Below are 21,386 nucleotides of genomic sequence, written 5' to 3'. Positions count from 1 at the left end.
TCAGATGATAGAATGACAGTCCTCCATGAGGTGTTTAAAGCTTAGGATATTGTTTTATAATGTAATCCAGCTTTAAAAATTGTCAACACTTATGTGTTCCTTGGTTTTCCTAATGCTTTTAATTATTTCTAACAAACCTGAGGCCTTCACATAACAACTGTATTTCAACTGAGATGAAATTTAACACAAATGGGCTTTATTTGCAAAAGACACTTGGTTGCACTGGCTCCATTATCTGGATATGAGATTAAAGAGACCAAAAACATTTGCAGAGCACCCTTTTTGAGTTAGATTATTATTTAGAAGTAATTTGGAAAACCATGTATCATTTTCTTTCACTTCATTTTTGCACATTTTTTGTGTTGGTCTAAAAATCTGAAAATCTTCTGCACAATTTCCTGCAAATTTACTGTGTGTACAAATAAATAATGACAACAGGAGCCAGTTACTTTATAAGGAATGGGTTTGTATTTTAATGAAAGGGTATTATCCCTTGGCACAGATCTGTTATCCAATAAATAAACCAATTAATCAAATACCATGTAATATGAACTAAACAAAGACATGAAAAACTTTAAGAAGTGGTGGAGGGAAAAGAATGGGAGTGGTTTATAAAGGGACACTTGTGAAATGGAGTCTGGATAAATAAAACAGGGATAATAATTATTCTCTGCTAAATCTGACCGCCATGGCAGCTAAAAACTGTACGTGGATTACAGATTACAAATTGAAAGCTGTTAAATTATAAATCAGCCTCGATATTCGTTCAACATGATGCTGGTTCAATCTTTCTACAGAGATTAAAATCATCTTTATACATGGACCTTATAAGGTGAGTTAGTGGTGCATTAGATATAACAACATGAGCATGTTACTGAATACTGACAGTCACTTACAAAAGACACAGGATGGTGCACTATAATTAGTTTTAGCCACATGGCTCGAAAATAAGCAAAAACCTTCCTAATTTTAAACATATTGCAATAAATGAGCACATGCCCACCAGAATTATTGTTGCTCACTACAAGAGACGATGATATGACTTGATATAGACAGAGGTGACCACCCAGTCACAAATAAAAAAAAAGAGCCAACTGTGATCAGTGAACACACCACACTAAGCACTACCAGGTTGCAGCACAAACAACACTTTTTTGGATTGGAAGTTGTTACTAAAGGAAGTAAGGTGTTTTAAATTAAGTCAAAAGATGCAAGAAAGCCGTTAGATGTTTCTGGATTTTCAAATACATGTATAGATGTGTCTGTGGTTCAGGCTGCAAAAGAGAGCAAGATTTTCAGCAGTTAACAGGAAGTCTGAATATAGTACAGAAGTTTTAGTAATGCAAGCCGTGCTAATTGCTACTATAAGCTGCTATAGCCAGATTTAAATGTGAACTCTGTAATCATTTTGTCCTTGTTTTAAAATGATACAAACCCTGTTATAAAGCATCTGCTCTCCAACACATGCAGCATAATATAAATTTATATTAATGACTGTTAATGGCAGGAAGGAAGAAAAAAATATTTATATCCCTGTTCTTAAACGGTAGTTCTTAAAGACAGTTTTAGCAGGTTAAAGATTAACAACCGGAAATTGGAAATGTGACAGAAAACTTGACTTGGTGTATCCCTTTACTTAACTGACTACCTAAGCAAAGGAAAAGTAACATTTAAAAATAATGTGTTCCTCATAATAATTGCTACCTTACCAGTGTGATAAAAACAAGGACAGGTAAGCACCAGCACTGGACTGATGCAAAAGGTTTAAGTAAAAAAAAAAAAACCTGCTGCTTTTCTAAACTTTATTCACTGCTGTTGAGATACCCTCAATTAGTCAGAAAAGTGTACAAAAATGACGCAGGATATTAAATGAAATCCAATCTAAAGTTTGGTGTTTTCAATAAAACTCTGTTCAGTTCAAGGGTTTAAAAACTGAAACCTGGCCTGGTGTTACTCAGCCAAACTCCTTCAGAATTCCCCACTTACCCATGTCAAATCAGACCACCCTGAAGGATGAAAAGTTGCTGCTTGATGTCTGTTAACACAACAAGACGGCTGTATCCCAACTCTCATCAAGGCGACTTGGGTGAGATGAAAGTACTGAAAGAAGTTACAGTGTCAGTGGGGATTTGCTGTGCAGCAATGGGATGCGGAGGCATCAGTATTGGAGAGGCAGCTGTGATCCATAGTTAAGGAATGGGGCCTCTTTTCTGTCCCATATCCCAGGAGATGACCAGTCTGAGAGGTACCCCTGCTAAAAGGACAACCCGAAGCTGAAGGAGGCAAGAGGCTGGGGACAATGCAGCAATGAACAAATATAGTTTAACTGTCTAAACCACCTGTTGACAACTTCCTTCAACTGTAAAGGCTGTTCTTCATCCGGGCACTTAAATCCACAAATAATGCCTGTCTATTCATATATAGACTTTTTCATATTTTGTCGTATTACAGCCACAAAATGTGTTCAGTTGGGATTTTATGTGAAAGACCAACACAAAGTTCTGCATTATTTTGAAGTGGAAAGAAAAAAAAATATCCATGAGTTCACAAACATGTCTGAAGAGTGGGGTGTGGGTAGACATGTTCAGCTTTCTGTAATCTGATACAATTGACAAAAATCCATTACAACCATCTGCCTTTATAAGTCACCTATTTAGTTGTGCACTTAACAAATCTGACTCTATATGAAAGGAAAGTAGAAAGCTTTAAGTAAGCTACAGTACAGGATGTCCCATTTGCAGTTTGTCACAAGCCCTATAAGCGACACAGCAAACGTGAAAGAGAAGGTCGCTCTGATCAGCTGTGACCAAAATTACACTTTATTTTACTACTATTCAAAATACAATGTGGAGAAAAATCAACATTTCACATTATTCTGAACACACTATCTTCAGGGTGAAAATCTGTTAGGGGCTGCAAAAGACTTGAGACAGAGGTAGAGGTTTACATTCTGGTAGGACAACCATAAACCTACAGCCAGAGCTACACTGGAAAGATTTAGGTGAAAGCATATATGTGTTAGAATGGCCCAGTCAAAGTCCAGACCAAAATCCAATCGGAAATCGGTTGGATTTAGAATCTCTATTCAAAACTGATGTTCACATTGGTTCCCCATCTAATATGACTGAAACTGAGCTATTTTGCAAAGAAAAAAAGGGACAAGATTTAAGTTTCTAGATGTGCAAAGCTGGTAGAAACATACAACAAAAATAATTATACCTTTAAATCTAACAAAAGATGGTTCTACAAGATGTTGACTCAAGTGGTTGAACATTTATGCACACCAAACAGATATTTTTAAAAACGTTCCACTTTGCAACTGTGCACTGTGTTGGTCCATCACAAGACACCCCAATAAAACACATCAACGTTTGTGGGTGTAACATGACAAGTAGTGTAGCAGAGGTTTCGATTTTCTTTTTGTTTTGTTTTGCTAACGTGACACTCAGAAGTGCCTAAAGGAGCAAAAATGAAGATAAAATGCAATTACAGTGGTAACTTTTGTAAGATCTTTGTAATCCAGGGTCGCTTCAGCATCTATTTGTTAGGGCTCGAGGAAACAGGATAAACATCCCTGCCACCGGCAGGGCAGCAGTCATGAGATAAGAGCTATGGGTTCAGTGGAGACTACAGGTCGGGCTCCAGTGTTACTCGGCACCAGAGGAATGAGACAGCTGAAAGAGCCATTGCCCCGCCACATCACAAACAGAGCCTTGTCAGCTGAGCACACTGGACACATGGTGGCACGGTAAAAGACCTGCTGACAGCTGTGGGATGGGCTGATGCCGTGCAAACAGAGGGAGCAGCTGGGAGATCACGGGTTGGGGGGGCTAACCTTAAAAGTTAAAAACCAATATCCTGCATGCTGAATAAAAACAATTATGTATATAAGAAATATATAAAGACAAAAGAAATGACACATATTCCAAACTTCATCTTAATTGATGAAAAACATGCACCTCTAACATAACAAATGTACAGAAATCTGCAGAATGAGTGTAGTCTGGTTCAGTGAAAAAGTAAAAACAGAGAGGAAATGAAGGAAAATCTGAGATGGGTCAATTACATGTTCTATTGACGTTCTTAGTGGTCATAATAAAAATGTAGTTTTCACAATGAATACATTGATAAAGCTTATAAAATCAATGACAGTATAAATACCTTATGTACAGCAAATGTTAGTCAATAAATGAGAGGAGGCTCTCCAGTCTTCAGAGCTGCAGATTGTGATATAATTGTTCTTAGTTCAACAAAGTTTAAAAGTAATTTGGAAAACGAATGCTTGATTAACATTTCCATCAGAGCAACAATTCAGATGAAAAAAGAGGTAGAAAATTACACGGTTTCAAAGTTTTCCTTCCCCTTTATGCCTATAGTGTGATGCGGGGTTAATTTATTTTTTTTCTTCAAAACTCGGCTTGAGAACATGTTTCACATTCTGAGCACACTTGATATGGTTTCCAACAAACACCAGTGTTGTGACACTCAGATGTGCGCACAGTCATTTTGTTTTGGACACAGATTTTTCACAACTGACTTGTGGCCCAAATTCCTTCATATATTTTTGAATTTCAGTCACAGCTTCCTCCTCCTGTCCATCCTCTTCCTTTTGACTTCATAGTATGGAGAGTGTTAGGATGCTAGTCTGAAGGTGTGGAGTTAAGTGGGTAGAGGCTGAAAACATCTGAACCGGGCACCTTCGTGTTGGCTCCTGAACCTTGGTGTGATTTCCAGACCAACTGCTCAGCTTGGGCTCTGACTCACTGTCCTACTGTATACCAAAGCTTCTGTATATCTGATCAACATTGTTATAGCACTGGTTACTTAACATTCCAGCCCTGGCACACAATGGCCGCCACCCTCATGTCCTCCACATGTCCTGTGTCTGTGCTGCCAGGTGCAGCTTGCTGCAGTCAGTGTCCGTTGGCCTGTTTGGTTTTTGTGGCAATGAAGGGGTGCTAAACCTTCCCAGGCAGTTTAGAGCTTCAGGACTGGTAGAAGTGGTGGTAGTGGTGATGGTGTTCGTGGTGATGGTGATGTTCATGCCGCTGCACCACTTGTGCAAGCCCACCGTCATAGAGCAGCACACTTGGGAGGTCCCTGACCTGCTCTTTCTCCACTACAGGTCCCGGAGAGCTAAGAGAGCCTAAGGCCCGGTAGCCTTGGCTCTCCTTGGATCGCTGTTTGTGTTTGCGATAGGGGGCTGCAGACTGATGAGGGGGTATCTGGGACGGCAGAGCCGGGGGAGGTGGAGCGCCTCTACTCCTCATCACCTTGCCGCTGTTCTGTGCAGGAGGTGTGCGGCTATGAGTCTTCGGAGAACGGATGGCGTGCCGCCCGGTGTCCTGGCCTCTGGGCCGGGCAGGTTGAAGGCCCTCTGGAATAGCAGTCTCCATAACCGTCTGCAGCCGGCGGTGGTGTGAATGGGTGTGTCCGTTTTCTGGTTCATGTGAACGAGAACGAGCCTGATTGGATGAGCGAGTCTGAGTCTCTATCTTTGCTGGTTCTGCAGCAGGAGCTGTGACAGAGAGAGACAAACATATTACTGCAAACAACTGTAAGTAACACTTATTTACTAAACCAGGGGTTCCCAAAGTGGGGACCGGGACTCCTCAGGAGGTGGCGAGACACCAAGTGGGTGGGGGTTCGTAGAATGACTTTCTGAATCATCGCGATGTGACCCCTGAGGTACATGGATGGCAAAAAGGGACAAATATATATGAAATAAATGAATGTACCATGAAATAATTAAATGTACCATTTATTTATTTGATATATTAAAACATTAAATATACCTTTAAAATTCTGAAATGCACAATTAAATAATTGTGTCCTATTAAATAACTAAATATTGCTTTTAAAGAATGAAATTAAATAATTAAATGTAATAAAAATATACATTCATTTAAAAATACATTTCACACTATATTTAATAAATATAGATTACATGTACTTTTAGGGAGTCGCCAGTCTCTGGCACTGTTATTTTGGGGGTCACAGGCTGAAATGTTTTGGAACCCCTGTCCTACATTTTTACTCTAGAAGACAAAGCAATAAAAATGATACCATGATATTGAATTCCCTAACATTTATAATTTTTCTTTACCCAGAAACCCTGAAAATACACCTCTGTTCTGGCTCAACCTTGACACAGGAGCAAGCAGACACAAATTAGGCAATGCCCAAAGCACAATAATAAAGTTCTATGCATAAACTGCCCAATCTCATTTCAGGATCTCTCCCCTCTCAGAGATCCCAGACACAAAGATGATTCCTGTTAGCACTTTCCTACAAGAACCAACAGCACAATAATGGCATGTCATCACTGACCAGCAGATCAGGGCAAAACTTGCTGGGCATTAAAATTTTCCCTCACAATATCCTGTCCTGTTGATGGACTTTCCCCTCAAACACACGATGTATTGTGCTCTCATGAGCTCAGATGTTTGTACTGGCAAGGTGTACAGTGGTCTGGTAGTCCCACCTAATGGCTCTAAACAGGTGCCGCAGTAATGACAGGCTTCAAAGAGCCACGGTCTGCCTTCCATCGTCTGCGCCCCTTTTTACCCCGTTCCACTCACCGGCTCCAAAGCGGGACGTGTAGTTTTCAATGCCAGCTAGGTCCAAGTAGTGGTTCCTGCGTTCCAGGTTCTCGTCCACACAGTGGCGCTGGCAGCCAGACTGGGTGTGGTGGTCGCTGTGGTGGCGCCTGTGGAAACAAGCGGCACCTCTCATTAGGACGCAGTTTGGAAAAGATAAACAATTGTTGCTTGTGAGCAGGTAGAAGGTGGGACAACTGTTACAGAGCTGGGACAAAATGTCAGGTTTAAATCTTAAGTTGTGGCATGTGGATAGAAGAGAACCAACAGAGGTTTTGGCATGCAAAACAAATTACAGAACACATTAACTACTTAAACAAGAAATTATTTTTTTTTTTTTAAGGACAAGGATTTACCGTTGCTTTTTAATGAATCAGAATCTATTCAATTCATTCAATTGAAAAAGAGAATTTTGTACATTACATAGATTCATTAAACACAAAGTGATTTAATTCAAACGTAATATGTTTTATTCTGTTAATTTTAATTCAATTCAAATTCAAAATTACTTTATTAATCCTAAAGGGAAATTAAATGTTGTTGTAGCCTATTATATAACAGTTTCTTCAAAGCGTTATTGTAGATGCTGATGGCTGTGGGCAGGAAGGATCTCCTGTAGCGCTCCGTCTTACAGCAGATCTGAAGAAGTCTCTGTTGTCGTACGACAGTCTCATGAAAAGGATGCTCAGGGTTCTCCATAATGTTCTTCATTTGATGAAGAATCCTTCTTTGCACAATGATCTCCAGAGATTCCAGAGGAGTCCCCAGAACAGAGCCAGCCATCCTTATTAGTTCACAGAGTGTTAAATTAAGGCAAATTCGTGGAATATTTGGTAGAAGGAAAAGGTGTGTTATAAATATGCACCAGCAATAGGGAAAATGGCAGATTTACTTGAATTTGAGGGAGATTTACAAGGTGGAGTTTCTGGCTCGAGTCTGAGTCTCCAAAAGCTAGTACATGCAGATGTATCTAGGATGCGGACTACAGCCGTCACATTGCTTGTGTTAAGGCACTCATAAAACACAGAAAACATGTGTTTTATGAGTGTTTTATTTGTCTGACGTTTGGTAAGGAGAAAAACAACAGTATTTTGGCTCAGTGTTCTAAGATCCGATTTATGGTGAAGTAAAGTTTGCATTTCATTTGGAAATCAAGGTCCCAGAGTCTGGAGGAAGAGTGGAGAGCCACAGAATCCAAGTTGCTTGAGGTCCAGGATAATGTTTCCATAGGCAGTGATAATTAAGGGTGCCATGTCATCTGCTGGTGTTGGTCCACTGTGTGTTATCAAGTTCAAAGTCAGTGCAACAATCCACCCGGGAAATTTTACAGAAGATTATACAACCCTTAATGTCTAAACTGATGGTGACTTTTTTTTTTTATAAAAGTGTTATTGAAGTATCTTCAGTGAAGAGCAATAGTCACAGATTTTCATTTTGTACCTACCGTCATTGTTATGCTTATTAGTACATCATAGAATTTATTCGTATACATGGTATATACTGTTTTAGGCATGATTTCTATTATGTTCTTTTATAAGTGCCAGACTGGAGATTTAATTCCCACGAGAAATAAAGAACTCTCCATTGAATCCTCTGCTGACAAGCTTTGTTGAGATGCTAACTTTATTCCTCCAGGAGGACTTGGCACTTTACTACACTACCAGAAGTACCAATACCTGATTTAATGACCATCATATCACTTGACTGGCCCCCAAACTCATCTGAAAGAGACCTAAAAGACAATATGTCGAGCATTGTTAAAAGGAAGAAGAGAGACGCAACACCCAACAATGCAGACAGGCTGAAGATAGCTATTAAAGCAACCTGGGCTTCTATTACACCACAGCAGTGCCACAAGCTCATTGCCTCCACTGATATAGTAATTCATATACAAGAAGCCCTATCATATTGAATGTATATATATATAAATCATTTTTTCATTGCTCTTATCATATATAACATACACATTTTCAGAAAAACAACATTTTTTTTATTTTTTTTTTATTTATAAGCCATAATCATCAAAATTAAAAGAAAAAAATGCTTCATGTAAACATGAGTGGTGTATCCAAGCATATAAACAGAAAGCTGAGTGGATGGAAAAAGCGTGTTTTCTAATTTATCAATCATTAACAGGCTGAGCCCTTTAACAGTTTTTTTTTAAGAGCAAAGTTAGGGGCAAAACAGTCAGGTGTAGCCTACTTGACGTACGCGCAGAGTCCATACGGACTCAAAGTGACATCCAACGGACTTTTATGACGGCAGTGTCACACAATTAACTGCACAGCCAGAAAAGGTTTACACATTGAACTGTTTTACATGCGACACACTGCTCTGAACAGTCATCCATAGTCATCCAAATTAATAGGTATAAGCAATTGAAAAATATCCCACTGGGTTTAAAAAAATATATAATGCATATACAAGTTTCACTTTTTGAGCTGAATTAATTGAAATAAATTAACTATTTGATATTCAGATCTACTGAGATGCACATTTGGGTTCTCTGCATCATAGAGACACCAAGTACCATAAGGTAACTTTACCAGAAGCTGGGTTTACCTGAGGAGTGCTCGAGACTTCTTGTCTGCACTCTTGGGGTCTTCGAAGCACTTGTCGTTTTTCTCTCTGGAGTGGGACATTTCTGAGTATGCACAAAGAGACAAGGGATAATTACCAAAGGGAGCAATGCAGAGAATACACACATACACCCTCACACACTACACCAGCAACACAAGACCCAGAAGAAGGTAACCTCTGTTTTAGGGTTTCTCTTTAAAGATCTACAGACAAGGAAAAACAACAGTGTTTCATTTATTCTATTTTCAACTTCCAGCCTCTTAAAGGAGCAGAACAGCATAAAACCACAATGATTTCAGAAATAGTATTATTAGGATGTGGGATCTTATGCGATTTGAAATTAGCATGAAGGTAATATTTTCAAAGCTTCCTGTGTCTGAATCGCCTGACAGATATTCATAGGCAAAACAATAGGACGCAAACACTCAGGGATATATACTTTTTGAGATATTTTTCTCTGAGTTCTTGTTTGCCAAGTCGTCAGTGAGGAAAGTTACGTCGAACGCTGCTATATTTTCCCTGCAGCTCTGAGAAAGGAGGACAAAGAGAGGGGGAGAAGAGGAGGAAAAAGGGGAGTGCGGGAGAAAAGAAAAATGGCTGTGGTTATCAAAAGGACTTGGCACATCTCTTAAGGTTTCTTTTAGAGTATTTGAAGGCAGCAAGGGAGGGGAATGGAGCACTCTCTCTCTACGCAGGCATCCCCCCCCCCATCATTAAAAATGAACCCCATTGAGTGGGAGAGATGGCGCAACGCCGCCACTGCGAGGAACAAAGCCCCGACAGGCCTGAAGCGCCCGCCTTTCTGCACGACAACAAACATCTCTGAGTGAGCTGTCAGCACAGATGCATAGATGGAGGTTCACAATGCCCTCTTTTCTCAGCCGCTGCCCCACACTGAGTGAACATGAGCTTTACCTGACGCACCCTGAGCACAGCTCCTCCACCTCTGGCTTGAGTCTGGAGCGACGGACAGCTTGACCCGCAACGTCTTGCTGCTGCCGGGAGAATGGTTGACGGAGGCATCCACGACCTCGTAAATGGTGTGGAGCAGGCTGGTGATGTCCTGTAGGAGAGAAGAGGTGTTAAATCTGAGAGTGCCTTGGAAAAACGTTAATGTCCTTTAAACATTTTACAAATCACGATGTACGTTATTGGAATTTTATGTGATGGCCCAACACAAAGTAGCACATAATTGTAGAATGGAAGAAAACAATAACCAACTTTTATTTATTTTTTTTTTTTTTTTACAAATAAAAGCCTGAAAAGCTTGGCATGCATGTTTGTTCATATAGGTATGTATCCCCTCCCTAGTTGTGTACTATGCAAGCGAGACTAAACCAACAAATATTCTCGTCTGACCACATCACCTTCTTCCATATGTTTGCTGTGCCCCCCACATTACTAGGGGGAAAAACTAGAACACAAATTTTCATAGATTTCTTTTTTCCACTCTTCCATAAAAAACTATTTGTACAGTTTAAAACTGATAGTTTTCCCGTTGACAGGTTCTTCCTCCTAAGCTGTGGATCTCTGCAGCTCCACCAGAGTTACCATGGGCCTCGCAGCTGCTTCTCAGATTAATGCTCTCCTTGCCGAACAAACTGTGTTTTTAAATGTGCTTTTTAAATAAAATGGATGTGGATTGCCTGGCCTGTAAGTTGTAGTGGATGGTCATGTTTCAGTAGGTTTGCAGTTGTGCCATACTCTTTCCATTTACACATAATGGACTGAACAGCTCCCTAAGATGTTTAAAGCTTGGGATCTTGTTTTATATACATTTGACATTTGTTCTTAGCACCTTTTCTTCCCACACTTTTTCCTTCCACTCAGTTTTCTATTTTTATTGCTTGGATACAGCAATCGAGCAAATACCTTCTTAGAAATAACCGTTTGTGGCTTACACTCCTTTTGAAAGGTGTCAATCACTATTTGCTGGACTACTGTCACTAACATAGTCATAAAATATTCCTGTATAAAAAATATATTTTTATTGTTCTAACATATTAAAACTTTCAGCAACTGGATTTGGAGTTTTTTTTACCATGTACACTATCATCATCAAAATGCACAGAAATAAACAATTAAAATGTATAAAGCTCTGTTTTATGCATCTATTTAACATATGAGTTTCACTTCTGGAATTGAAAAACTGAAAATAATAAATTTTTTGATGATATTTCAATTTATTGAGGAGCACCTGCACTATGTTCATTTTAAGCTCCTTTAAGTAGATGAGTATTACCTCTCGAGTAACTTTGCCATTGTTGTCAAAATCATAGAGGGTAAAGGTCCACTCCTGTCTGTTATCCTCCTCCACAGACACAGCACACTCCAGCTCCTGAAACAGCACAGCACTAAGCTCAGTTTCATATAGAGTGCATGTGAGTTTGTATTTTTTGTGCATGTCCTGCCACTGCCCCAGTTTTACTCGCTGAAAGTGATAAACGTCCCAGTCTGCGTTGACACTCACTTCAAACCGGAGCTGTTTCTGTGCCCCTGCGGGAGACCGGCTGTCCCTCTCCAGCATCTTCTCCTCCACACAGCAGCTGTCTGTCTTCTCCGGGGGTAGAGCCACTGCAGTGACACACACACACACACAGAAACACAACAGTGAACCCACGCGCACAAAGATAAAAGGCACAGCCTGAGGACAGAAACGGTGGGTGCAGTCTTAACCTGAGGACATGTCGTCGCTTTCTAGTTTTACTTGTAAGCTCATGTTTCCACTTTTGGCAGCTGAAATTAAGATGTGGCACATCTTAACGTCCGCCTTAGAGCGAAAAATGTATGAGAAAAATTTGACTTTTTCCTCAAACCTTTTTATTAGTAGTGTATTTTATAAGCAGAATCACTCTTTGAGAGGCTCTGCAACACTAAATAACTATCTCTAACAAGTCAGAGGTAATTACTTTGGTTTTGCTAGGTTGCTTTGATGCACAGAACTTATAGTTATTTACAGTATTCATAATCCAGCTCAAAGGCTGCAAAAATCAAAGCAGATTTTGGCTCTTGCAGTTGAAAAGTATTTTTCATGTCAGCAATCAGAGAAAACAGATCTAAGACAGAGTGGGTCAAGCTAAAACACTTTCAAAAATATGATTTCTGCGTCACCCCTCAGGTGCCTCTACCAGCATTAAATAGGCATTTATGCTTCCGGAATACATAAATCATGAAAAAATATAGTATATGAATGAAAGAATGCTTCATGTTAGGTATAACCTAAAAAGATAACCCAGCCATATAGGACTGTGTTTCCCCTAGGATATTATTCAACAGACCATTCCTATGGAAACGAAAACTCCATCTTCATTATTTCTCCATTTTTCTGTCTCTCTATCACATCTTTTATCTATTTTTTTTCTATTTCCATCTTTCAATGTCTGTCTGTCTCGTGCGCATGCGTGAGCGTCTGCTGCATGTGTGGAGAGGAACACGAGTGAGGTTTTCTAAAGGTTTAAACTTTCCTTTTTACAGTGGTGATCCACTTTTCCGCTCTTTCAACACAGTCTTCTTTCACTGGTGTTTCGTGCTTTTTTCAGCAGCACCAAGCTTTTAGCTGGGTGTGTTGGCCGGAAGGAATTACGGTTCTGAAGGCTTTAGGAGCCTTTCCCGTCGGCATGGTATTAAAATACCTCTTGGTGTGGATTTTTCGGTTGAGGAATGTGGTTTACCGGTTGGGGAACTTGTTGGTTGTGACAGCGTGAAGGCAGCGTCTAGGATGAATAATGCGGTAATTGTGTTTCTGGACTCTATTGACAAGGTGAATAGCGTAGTTTAGAAGAGAACTGTATTGAGAAATACTCCAACTAATGTCTTCCTTCTAATGAACCCAGCAAAAAGGATCATCTGTCTAATCTACCTTCGTTTTATCAGCGATGACGTGTTGCTGAAGTATTGTCACGTGTCAGCAATGAAAATGCTCCCGTCTGGTTGCAAATCGGCGAAGTTGAAACACGTTTCATTTAGTAGACAAGTGTTTATGATTCTAAAAAATTATAATGAGCTGAACATAGTAATGAAATTTAAGGTTGATGGATTTGATTTTACTATTTTGGCAACAGAAACCATGAGGTGTTTTGGATGTAATCAGGAAGGGCACTCAGTCCCCAATTGCCCTGAAAAGGTTCACAAAGAGGGTGAGCTTGTTAGGTTAGGTCAGCTTGTCAGGTTAATGAAAATGCAGGGGAAGGGACATCAGAAAGGGACATCATGTGGCTGAAGCTTCAGCAGTTAATGAAGGGGAAGGAGGTTCAGCAGGCAACGCAAGGAAAAGAGTTTCAACAGTTAATGCAGGAGGACAAAGAAAACTTAGCAATCAGGAAAGCATTGAGGTTGCCTCTACTTCTGCTGAAGTGTGTGAGGAATTAAGTCAAACGTCTACACAAGGAGTTCAAGAGGGAATGGTTGTTGATGAATCAGTTCACAGTGGAGGAAACCTGATCAGGGACGATGAAAGTGTTTTTAAAGTACCAAAGGTCACGGAGTGACATTTTTGGACTTTGTTTGTGGCTTTGTGTTTGTCATACCCTGTTCTCAACCCATGTATTTGTGCTGAGTTTTTCCATGTTCCTGCAGAACCTATCTTGTAAGTTTTTGGATCTGGACTTTAGTCTGTATCTGCAGTGCCTTGTTTGGTTTCTTTGAAAACCTCTGGAAATAAAGCTGAAAACCTTTTATAACATGTTGCTGCCCAGCTCTTGTCTGCACTTTGGTCTGCCCACAAACCACAGTACTATGACACCAAACACTAAAAGAAAACCTAAACAACCTAAAGGGGCAAAACCTAAAAAGATGCAGGTAAAAGAAAAGGGTGGAGAAGAGAGTGAGTCCGATGCTTTAACTGACTCTGATAGTGATAGAGAGTCTTCTGACTCCTCTATTCCTGATGGATAGAGAACCAATGGATACAGTGTAGAACATATAAGTTTTTTGGAAGTAACCAAAGGAAAACAGGATGTGGCTATAGATGATTTTTTTCCCTAATAGAAAACTTTTTGTTGATTCAGTTAAATGAGACAAAGGACATATAGACTTCGAAAACTGATGCAGAAAATCGGAGTTCGAATTAAATGGGTTTTCTGAAAGTTAAAAAACAGTTGATAAGATATTGTAATTTCTTTTTTTTAATGGGTCTTTTTTTGTGGGGCTATGAGTAGTTTTAAAATCTGATTTTTGAACCTTTACGGTGGAAGGGACATGAAAAAAAGGGCTGTGTATTACAAACTCCTGAAATCTAAAGGTATTGACATAACCTTTGCTCAAGAAACCCAAAGCAGTGGTAATAATGAAGTTGACTGTAAGAAAGAATGGGATGGGAGTCATAAAACTTCACAGAGTGCAGGAGTAGCAGTTCTTTTCTTTAGACATTTTCTTCCAGTTTCTATTGAAATTGAAGATATTGTATCTGGAAGATTGTTAAAGGTTATTGTTAAGTATGAAAATATAAAGTTAACTTCAAGTGAACGATGTGTTAGATAAATTTGCAAATACGCTGTTAAGTTGTGTGTCAACAGATTACCTGATTTGAGGAGGTGATTTTAATTTTAATTGTACAGTTGATGATTTGGATAGAAATCATTTGAAGTCACATATAAATTCGAGGAGGACATTGAAACGTATTATTGAGGTTGATGTGTGGCATTCTAAACATGGAAAAACAAGGCAATATTCATGGACTCATTGTAAAGATAATTATATTTCTTTAGCAATTTTTTTTTACTGTTGTGGGCACTATTTACAAATAGTTATATCATGCACTTTGTGTCCAGTAGGTTATTTCTGATCATTATTTGGTTACAGTAAATGTGTTTATTACTTGATGCTGTTCTATTAAATTATTAAATGGTTGTTTTAAAAACGGATTTTCTTTTTTGGAAGCAATGGAGAACCAAGAAAATCAGAGTTTACATCTGTGCAGCAGTGGTGGGATATTGCTAACATACAAATTCAGCAATTTTGTATTCAATACACACACAATGTTACAAGAGAAATTGTGAAATCTATTGAAGAATTAGAGACTGGTATTGTGGATCTTCAGAATTTTCATGAGTCCACAGGAAATCGTGGCCATATTCAGGCACTCAAGAAAAAAAACTGCATTGGCTGATCTGCTTGGGATTAGAACACAGGGAGCTTTGGTATGTTCACGTTTTCAGAATATCTCTGAAATGGATGCTCGCTCTAAATTCTTTAGTTTCTAGAAGAAAAATGGACAAAATTGTCTCATTCATTGTATTCGATCAGAAGATGGAAAAGAGTTGACAGAACCCACTGAATTGCAACAAAGAGCTGTAGACTTTTTTTCAATGCTGTATGTCAGTGAGTTTAAAGATGACTCTTTGATGACTGAAAAGGTTCTTAATAATTTGTTATAGGTTTCAGAGCCAGATAACACTATTTTGGAGCATGTTTTAACCTTGCAAGAATTGCAGGAAGCACTTTTGAGCATGGAAAATGGTAAAGCTCCAGGAATAGATGGCTTGCCTGTGGAATTTTATAAATCATGTTGGTCTGTGTTGGCTGAAGATCTGTTGGAAGTCCTCAATGACAGTGTATCAAAGGGAAAGCTACCCCTTAGCTGTCGTAGAGCTGTGCTCACTCTTCCTAAGAAAGGGGATCTTTATGAAATAAAGAACTGGAGACCTGTCAGTTTATTATGTGCCGATTATAAGATCTTCTCAAGTTATACATGTTGATTAGTCTTACTGTATCCCTGACAGATTAATAAGAGATAATAGATCACTAATTCGAGATTATTTGGACATCTATAATTTATTAGACACAAACTTTGGTCTGATTTCTCTTGACCAGGAAAAGGCATTTTATTGGGTGGAGCACCAATATCTCTGGAATATGGATTTTGAAATACAGATATACTCAGCTTCTTGAGGTGGATCAGAGATGGCCAAGAAGCTGAGTACAAGGAGCTGGTGGACCGCTTTGTGGCATGGTGTGAAAACAATCATCTCATCTTGAACGTGACTAAAACAAAGGAGATGATTGTGGATTTTAAGACAAACAGAAATAAGTCAAAAACTATTTCCATCATGGGAGAAGAGGTGGAGGTGGTGGAGGAGTATAAATACCCCGGACAACAAACTGGAGTAAAGATGCAACTGTGAAGCCATCTACAAGAAGGGACAGAGCAGATTGCACTTCTTGAGGAAGCTTAGGTCCTTTGGTGTTTGCAGCAAGATGCTGTTATATAAGTCTGTTGTGGAGAGTATGATCTCTTCTAACATCATCTGCTGGGGAAGTAGAATCAGTTCCAAGGACTTAAAAAAGGTCAACGAGCTGATAAAGAAGGCTGGCTCTGTTCTGGGGACTCCTCTGGAACCTCTGGAGATCATTGTGCAAAGGAGGATTCTTCATAAAATGAACATTATGGAGAAGCCTGAGCCTCCTCTTCATGAGACTGTCCTACAACAACAGAGTGTCTTCAGTCAGAGACTTCTTCAGATGTGCTATAAGACGGAGCGCTACAGGAGATCCTTCCTGCCCACAGCCATCAGCATCTACAACGGATCTTTGATTGAAATCTACATAATGAGCTATAACAACATTTAATTTTCCTTTGGGATTAATAAAGTATTTTTGAATTGAATTGGTTACTCCTCTGGTTTCATTGCCATGATTAAAACCCTCTATTGTGACATTTAGAGTGTGTTGAAGGTCAATGGTGGTTTAATGTAAAGAGAGGTATCTGACAAGGTTGTGCAATGCCAGGAATGTTGTATTCTTTAAGTATTGAACTTTTATTATGTCAAATTAGAAAAAGGCTACAAAGCATAAAACTAAATGAATTTGTTTACCTTTTCAACTTCCTGCATATGTTGATGATATGATTGTGGCTGTTAAAGAAGAGTCTGATGTTCTGACTTCAATAGAAATTATTGAATGTTTTGGTAGAATTTCTTCATCTAAAGTAAATTGGAGTAAGAGTAAAGCTTTTTTATTAGGTAAGTGGCTAAAAGAGGGACCTAAATTACCTGATGATTTAAAGTGGGTTAAAAATGGTTTTAAATATTTGGGTGTTTTCTTGGGAGATCACATTGAGGTTATGAAAAACTGGGAAGGTTTTACTGAACTGATGGAGGGTAGGTTGAAGAATTGGCATTGGCTTTTACCACAAATGTCTTATAGAGGTCGTACACTTATTAATAATCTTGTTGCTTCATCTTAATGGCATCGTTTAGCTGTTTTGGAACCTCCTCCAAACTTGTTAGTGAAATTACAGACTATTATTTTAATTTTTTTTAGGACAGATTGCATTGAGTTCCTACGAGTGTTTTATTTTTGCCAAACGAAGATGGAGGACAGGTTGGTAATTTGTGTTTTGTTTATTTTTGATTTCTCAAGGTATAGTGTAAAGTGTTTGTCACCTTTTTATGTTAGTGTCTTAAAAACCTGGAGGCTGATGAAAACAAAGAGACTTGGGTCATACTTCTTTGCACTGGCTATTACTGGAACCTATCCTCAAGGGACCTCGTTTAGGTTCATCCTGGGACGATATGGCAATGATTTCATAACTGTTGATGAAAAAGAGAGTTCCTACTCTAAGACATTTGCTGAAACTTGTTGGAGCTGAAATGGAAGATGTTGTCTCCTTGGCAAGAAGACTGGAGGTTCGCTCTATCCGGATTGTAGGCATGATGCTTACAAAAATCAAGCAAGTGTTATCCGAAGACGACATAAGACTAATAAATGGATGGTTTAATGGATTTTTAACACATGATAAAACAGACTTTTTATTTAAATTGTGCATTAAGCCACAGCTGAAGGACTCTGAATGCTCTGGTCCTTTTTTAGAGAAGGAGAAAAATTTATGGACACCACTAGATTCTGTGAATGGGAAGATAGTATATAAGAGATGTGTAAAGGCTTTAAACTAGGTGAAGTTAAAAGATAAAAAAGATACCCCTTGGAGAGATTATTTTAAGTTTGATCCTGATGTGAAACTTGTTTGGGGGTTACTTTATAATCACCATTGTCTAAAAATGCTGGAGTTGCTTTTGTTTCTATTATTAATCCTGTTGTTTCAGATAAATGCCCTTTTTGTTCGCCAAGAGATTCTTTTGTACAATGCTTTCGAATAATGGATTTATTCACCCTTCTTAGTGACATTTGGAAATTATTTGGGGAAGGTTTTACAGAGCAGTCTTTTATTTTTGGATTTTCATATGACAAAAGAAGAAGAAAAAAGGACAGCTGTTTAATTTTTTTCCTTGGTCAAGCAAAGTTAACAGGAAATTTAAGCTTGATAATGAGCAAAATACTAATTGTGTAAAGCTTTTCAAGAGTATGGTTAGAGCAAGGGTGATGTTAGATTATACATACTATTTCAAAATGGATGAGCTGGATGTTTTCAAAAATCTTTGGGATTGTGAAGGTATTGTGTTTTTTTTAAATAATGATTAACTTTTATTTATGAATCTAATGATTTGAGATGAATGTTTTTTTGGATTATTACTGAGTGTTTTAGAGGCAGGGCATGACACACTAGGGCTATTTTGTGCATGTGTACAAAATTTAAAAAAACATGTGTTAAACACATGTTTAAATAAAAATGTTAAAATATGTTTAAAACAGCAAGGCATGACTAAAAAAATATGTTACCCCTATTTTAAAGTGATTATTAGGGGTACCAACAATTTCGCTACTTGCTAATTAGTTATAAACAATTATTTGTCAACATGTTTATTTTTTTCACAGTGAATAAATGTGCTCAACCTAAAGGTTGGATTTTAAATTTTCTGTGCCAGAGATTATGTCGTTGCAATATAGAGTAAATTGACTACATTTATTTAGTGCATTTCTGTTCATACTGACCACTCAAATTGCTTTATATCAAAGCCACATTAACCAGCGACACTCACAAAAATACATATTCATACACAGATACGCATGTTGTTTGACAACTTGTGGTTATGCGCCTGGCTCAGGGGTACATCGAGACATGGGACAGGAGGAAGCTGGAATCAAACCAACAACTCTCTAAATTGAAAAACAACTACTCCCATTTTAGACACAATGATTTCTATACATTTTTACCAGAAGTGCCAACAAATGCCCTACAAGCATTTCTTTTTTCCGGCTCAAACTATATATATAAAATAATATAATTAAGACGAGTTGTGAAATAAAAACCTAAAAAACTTAGGCAATACTTCACATGGAAAAAAATATTGTGATTTATTTTTTTATTGACTATATTGTCCAACCATATCTGAAACAAATGTGGGAAACCAAACAAAATAAATTATTTCATTGCTTTACAAGTACTTGCAGTCATTAGTTAATATTTTCGGGACCATTCCATTGTTGATCTCACAAAATTAGTTTTGAGCAAAAAGAAAAATAAGTATTTATTGATTTTTAAAATAAAAAATGCACAAAAACAAACAAAGAAACAGGAGCAGCAGCAAATAAATCTGACAAATTCGCACCAATACAACTGGTGCCAACCACCACCAAGGTGGACGTGTCACCGGCATAAAAGCACTGAAGGAAGGCCGACCCAAAGCCATAACAAACAGATGAGGTGACCAGATTATGATATAATGCAGCAGGCACATCTTAACATATTTGTCACTCTGAGTCTTAATACATAAATGAGTCTTTTTTTTTTTTTACCTCCACTACCAATTAATTTGTGAATTGGTGTAACAACCTTTTTTTTTTTTTTGTTCATTCCAAGGGTCTGATTTACCATGTCCAAAGAAACAGACCACAGTGGTGCATTATTGGATTATTTAATATGACATGGATGCCCACCCTGGTGGAGGAAAATATTATGATGGTTTCTGTTTCTTTAAAGGGTCTAGTATCATGGTTGGACCTTTGCTCAGAACTAATGCTGCAAGATATTCTTGCCTGCTTTGAAATCTAGTGATTGTTTGATAGCTGAAACCACAGATTAAGGACATACTGTACAGGTCCTTCTCAAAAAATTAGCATATTGTGATAAAGTTCATTATTTTCCATAATGTCATGATGAAAATTTAACATTCATATATTTTAGATTCATTGCACACTAACAGAAATATTTCAGGTCTTTTATTGTCTTAATACGGATGATTTTGGCATACAGCTCATGAAAACCCAAAATTCCTATCTCACAAAATTAGCATATCATTAAAAGGGTCTCTAAACGAGCTATGAACCTAATCATCTGAATCAACGAGTTAACTCTAAACACCTGCAAAAGATTCCTGAGGCCTTTAAAACTCCCAGCCTGGTTCATCACTCAAAACCCCAATCATGGGTAAGACTGCCGACCTGACTGCTGTCCAGAAGGCCATTATTGACACCCTCAAGCAAGAGGGTAAGACACAGAAAGACATTTCTGAACGAATAGGCTGTTCCCAGAGTGCTGTATCAAGGCACCTCAGTGGGAAGTCTGTGGGAAGGAAAAAGTGTGGCAGAAAACGCTGCACAATGAGAAGAGGTGACCGGACCCTGTGGAAGATTGTGGAGAAGGGCCGATTCCAGACCTTGGGGGACCTGCGGAAGCAGTGGACTGAGTCTGGAGTAGAAACATCCAGAGCCACCGTGCACAGGCGTGTGCAGGAAATGGGCTACAGGTGCCGCATTCCCCAGGTCAAGCCACTTTTGAACCAGAAACAGCGGCAGAAGCGCCTGACCTGGGCTACAGAGAAGCAGCACTGGACTGTTGCTCAGTGGTCCAAAGTACTTTTTTCGGATGAAAGCAAATTCTGCATGTCATTCGGAAATCAAGGTGCCAGAGTCTGGAGGAAGACTGGGGAGAAGGAAATGCCAAAATGCCAGAAGTCCAGTGTCAAGTACCCACAGTCAGTGATGGTCTGGGGTGCCGTGTCAGCTGCTGGTGTTGGTCCACTGTGTTTTATCAAGGGCAGGGTCAATGCAGCTAGCTATCAGGAGATTTTGGAGCACTTCATGCTTCCATCTGCTGAAAAGCTTTATGGAGATGAAGATTTCATTTTTCAGCACGACCTGGCACCTGCTCACAGTGCCAAAACCACTTGTAAATGGTTTACTGACCATGGTGTCTCTGTGCTCTATTGGCCTGCCAACTCTCCTGACCTGAACCCCATAGAGAATCTGTGGGATATTGTGAAGAGAATGTTGAGAGACTCAAGACCCAACACTCTGGATGAGCTAAAGGCTGCTATCGAAGCATCCTGGGCCTCCATAAGACCTCAGCAGTGCCACAGGCTGATTGCCTCC

At 38.9% G+C, this 21,386-nt stretch overlaps 1 protein-coding gene across 2 annotated transcripts in view; it reads right to left on the bottom strand.

Moving 5' to 3' along the window:
• Nucleotides 1-445: 445 nt before the first annotated feature.
• Nucleotides 446-21,386, bottom strand: part of nkd1 (NKD inhibitor of WNT signaling pathway 1) — a 47,869-nt gene continuing 26,928 nt past the window's right edge. The window contains exons 5-10 of one of the 2 annotated variants that reach the window (XM_047363535.1): nucleotides 11,650-11,753; nucleotides 11,422-11,517; nucleotides 10,095-10,242; nucleotides 9,162-9,243; nucleotides 6,582-6,709; nucleotides 446-5,518 (exon numbers count right to left, since the gene is read on the bottom strand). In XM_047363535.1, the coding sequence (XP_047219491.1) occupies nucleotides 4,986-5,518; nucleotides 6,582-6,709; nucleotides 9,162-9,243; nucleotides 10,095-10,242; nucleotides 11,422-11,517; nucleotides 11,650-11,753 (1,091 nt within the window). In that variant the 3' untranslated portion in view covers nucleotides 446-4,985. The remainder of the gene's footprint in view (nucleotides 5,519-6,581; nucleotides 6,710-9,161; nucleotides 9,244-10,094; nucleotides 10,243-11,421; nucleotides 11,518-11,649; nucleotides 11,754-21,386) is intronic. The other variant, XM_047363536.1, reaches the window with a different exon arrangement.

The sequence above is a fragment of the Girardinichthys multiradiatus genome, chromosome 4, assembly GCF_021462225.1.
Source record: "Girardinichthys multiradiatus isolate DD_20200921_A chromosome 4, DD_fGirMul_XY1, whole genome shotgun sequence".
Classification (NCBI taxonomy): domain Eukaryota; kingdom Metazoa; phylum Chordata; class Actinopteri; order Cyprinodontiformes; family Goodeidae; genus Girardinichthys; species Girardinichthys multiradiatus.
Note: the sequence above shows the minus strand (reverse complement) of the source record. Positions and strands in the feature narration are given on the sequence as shown.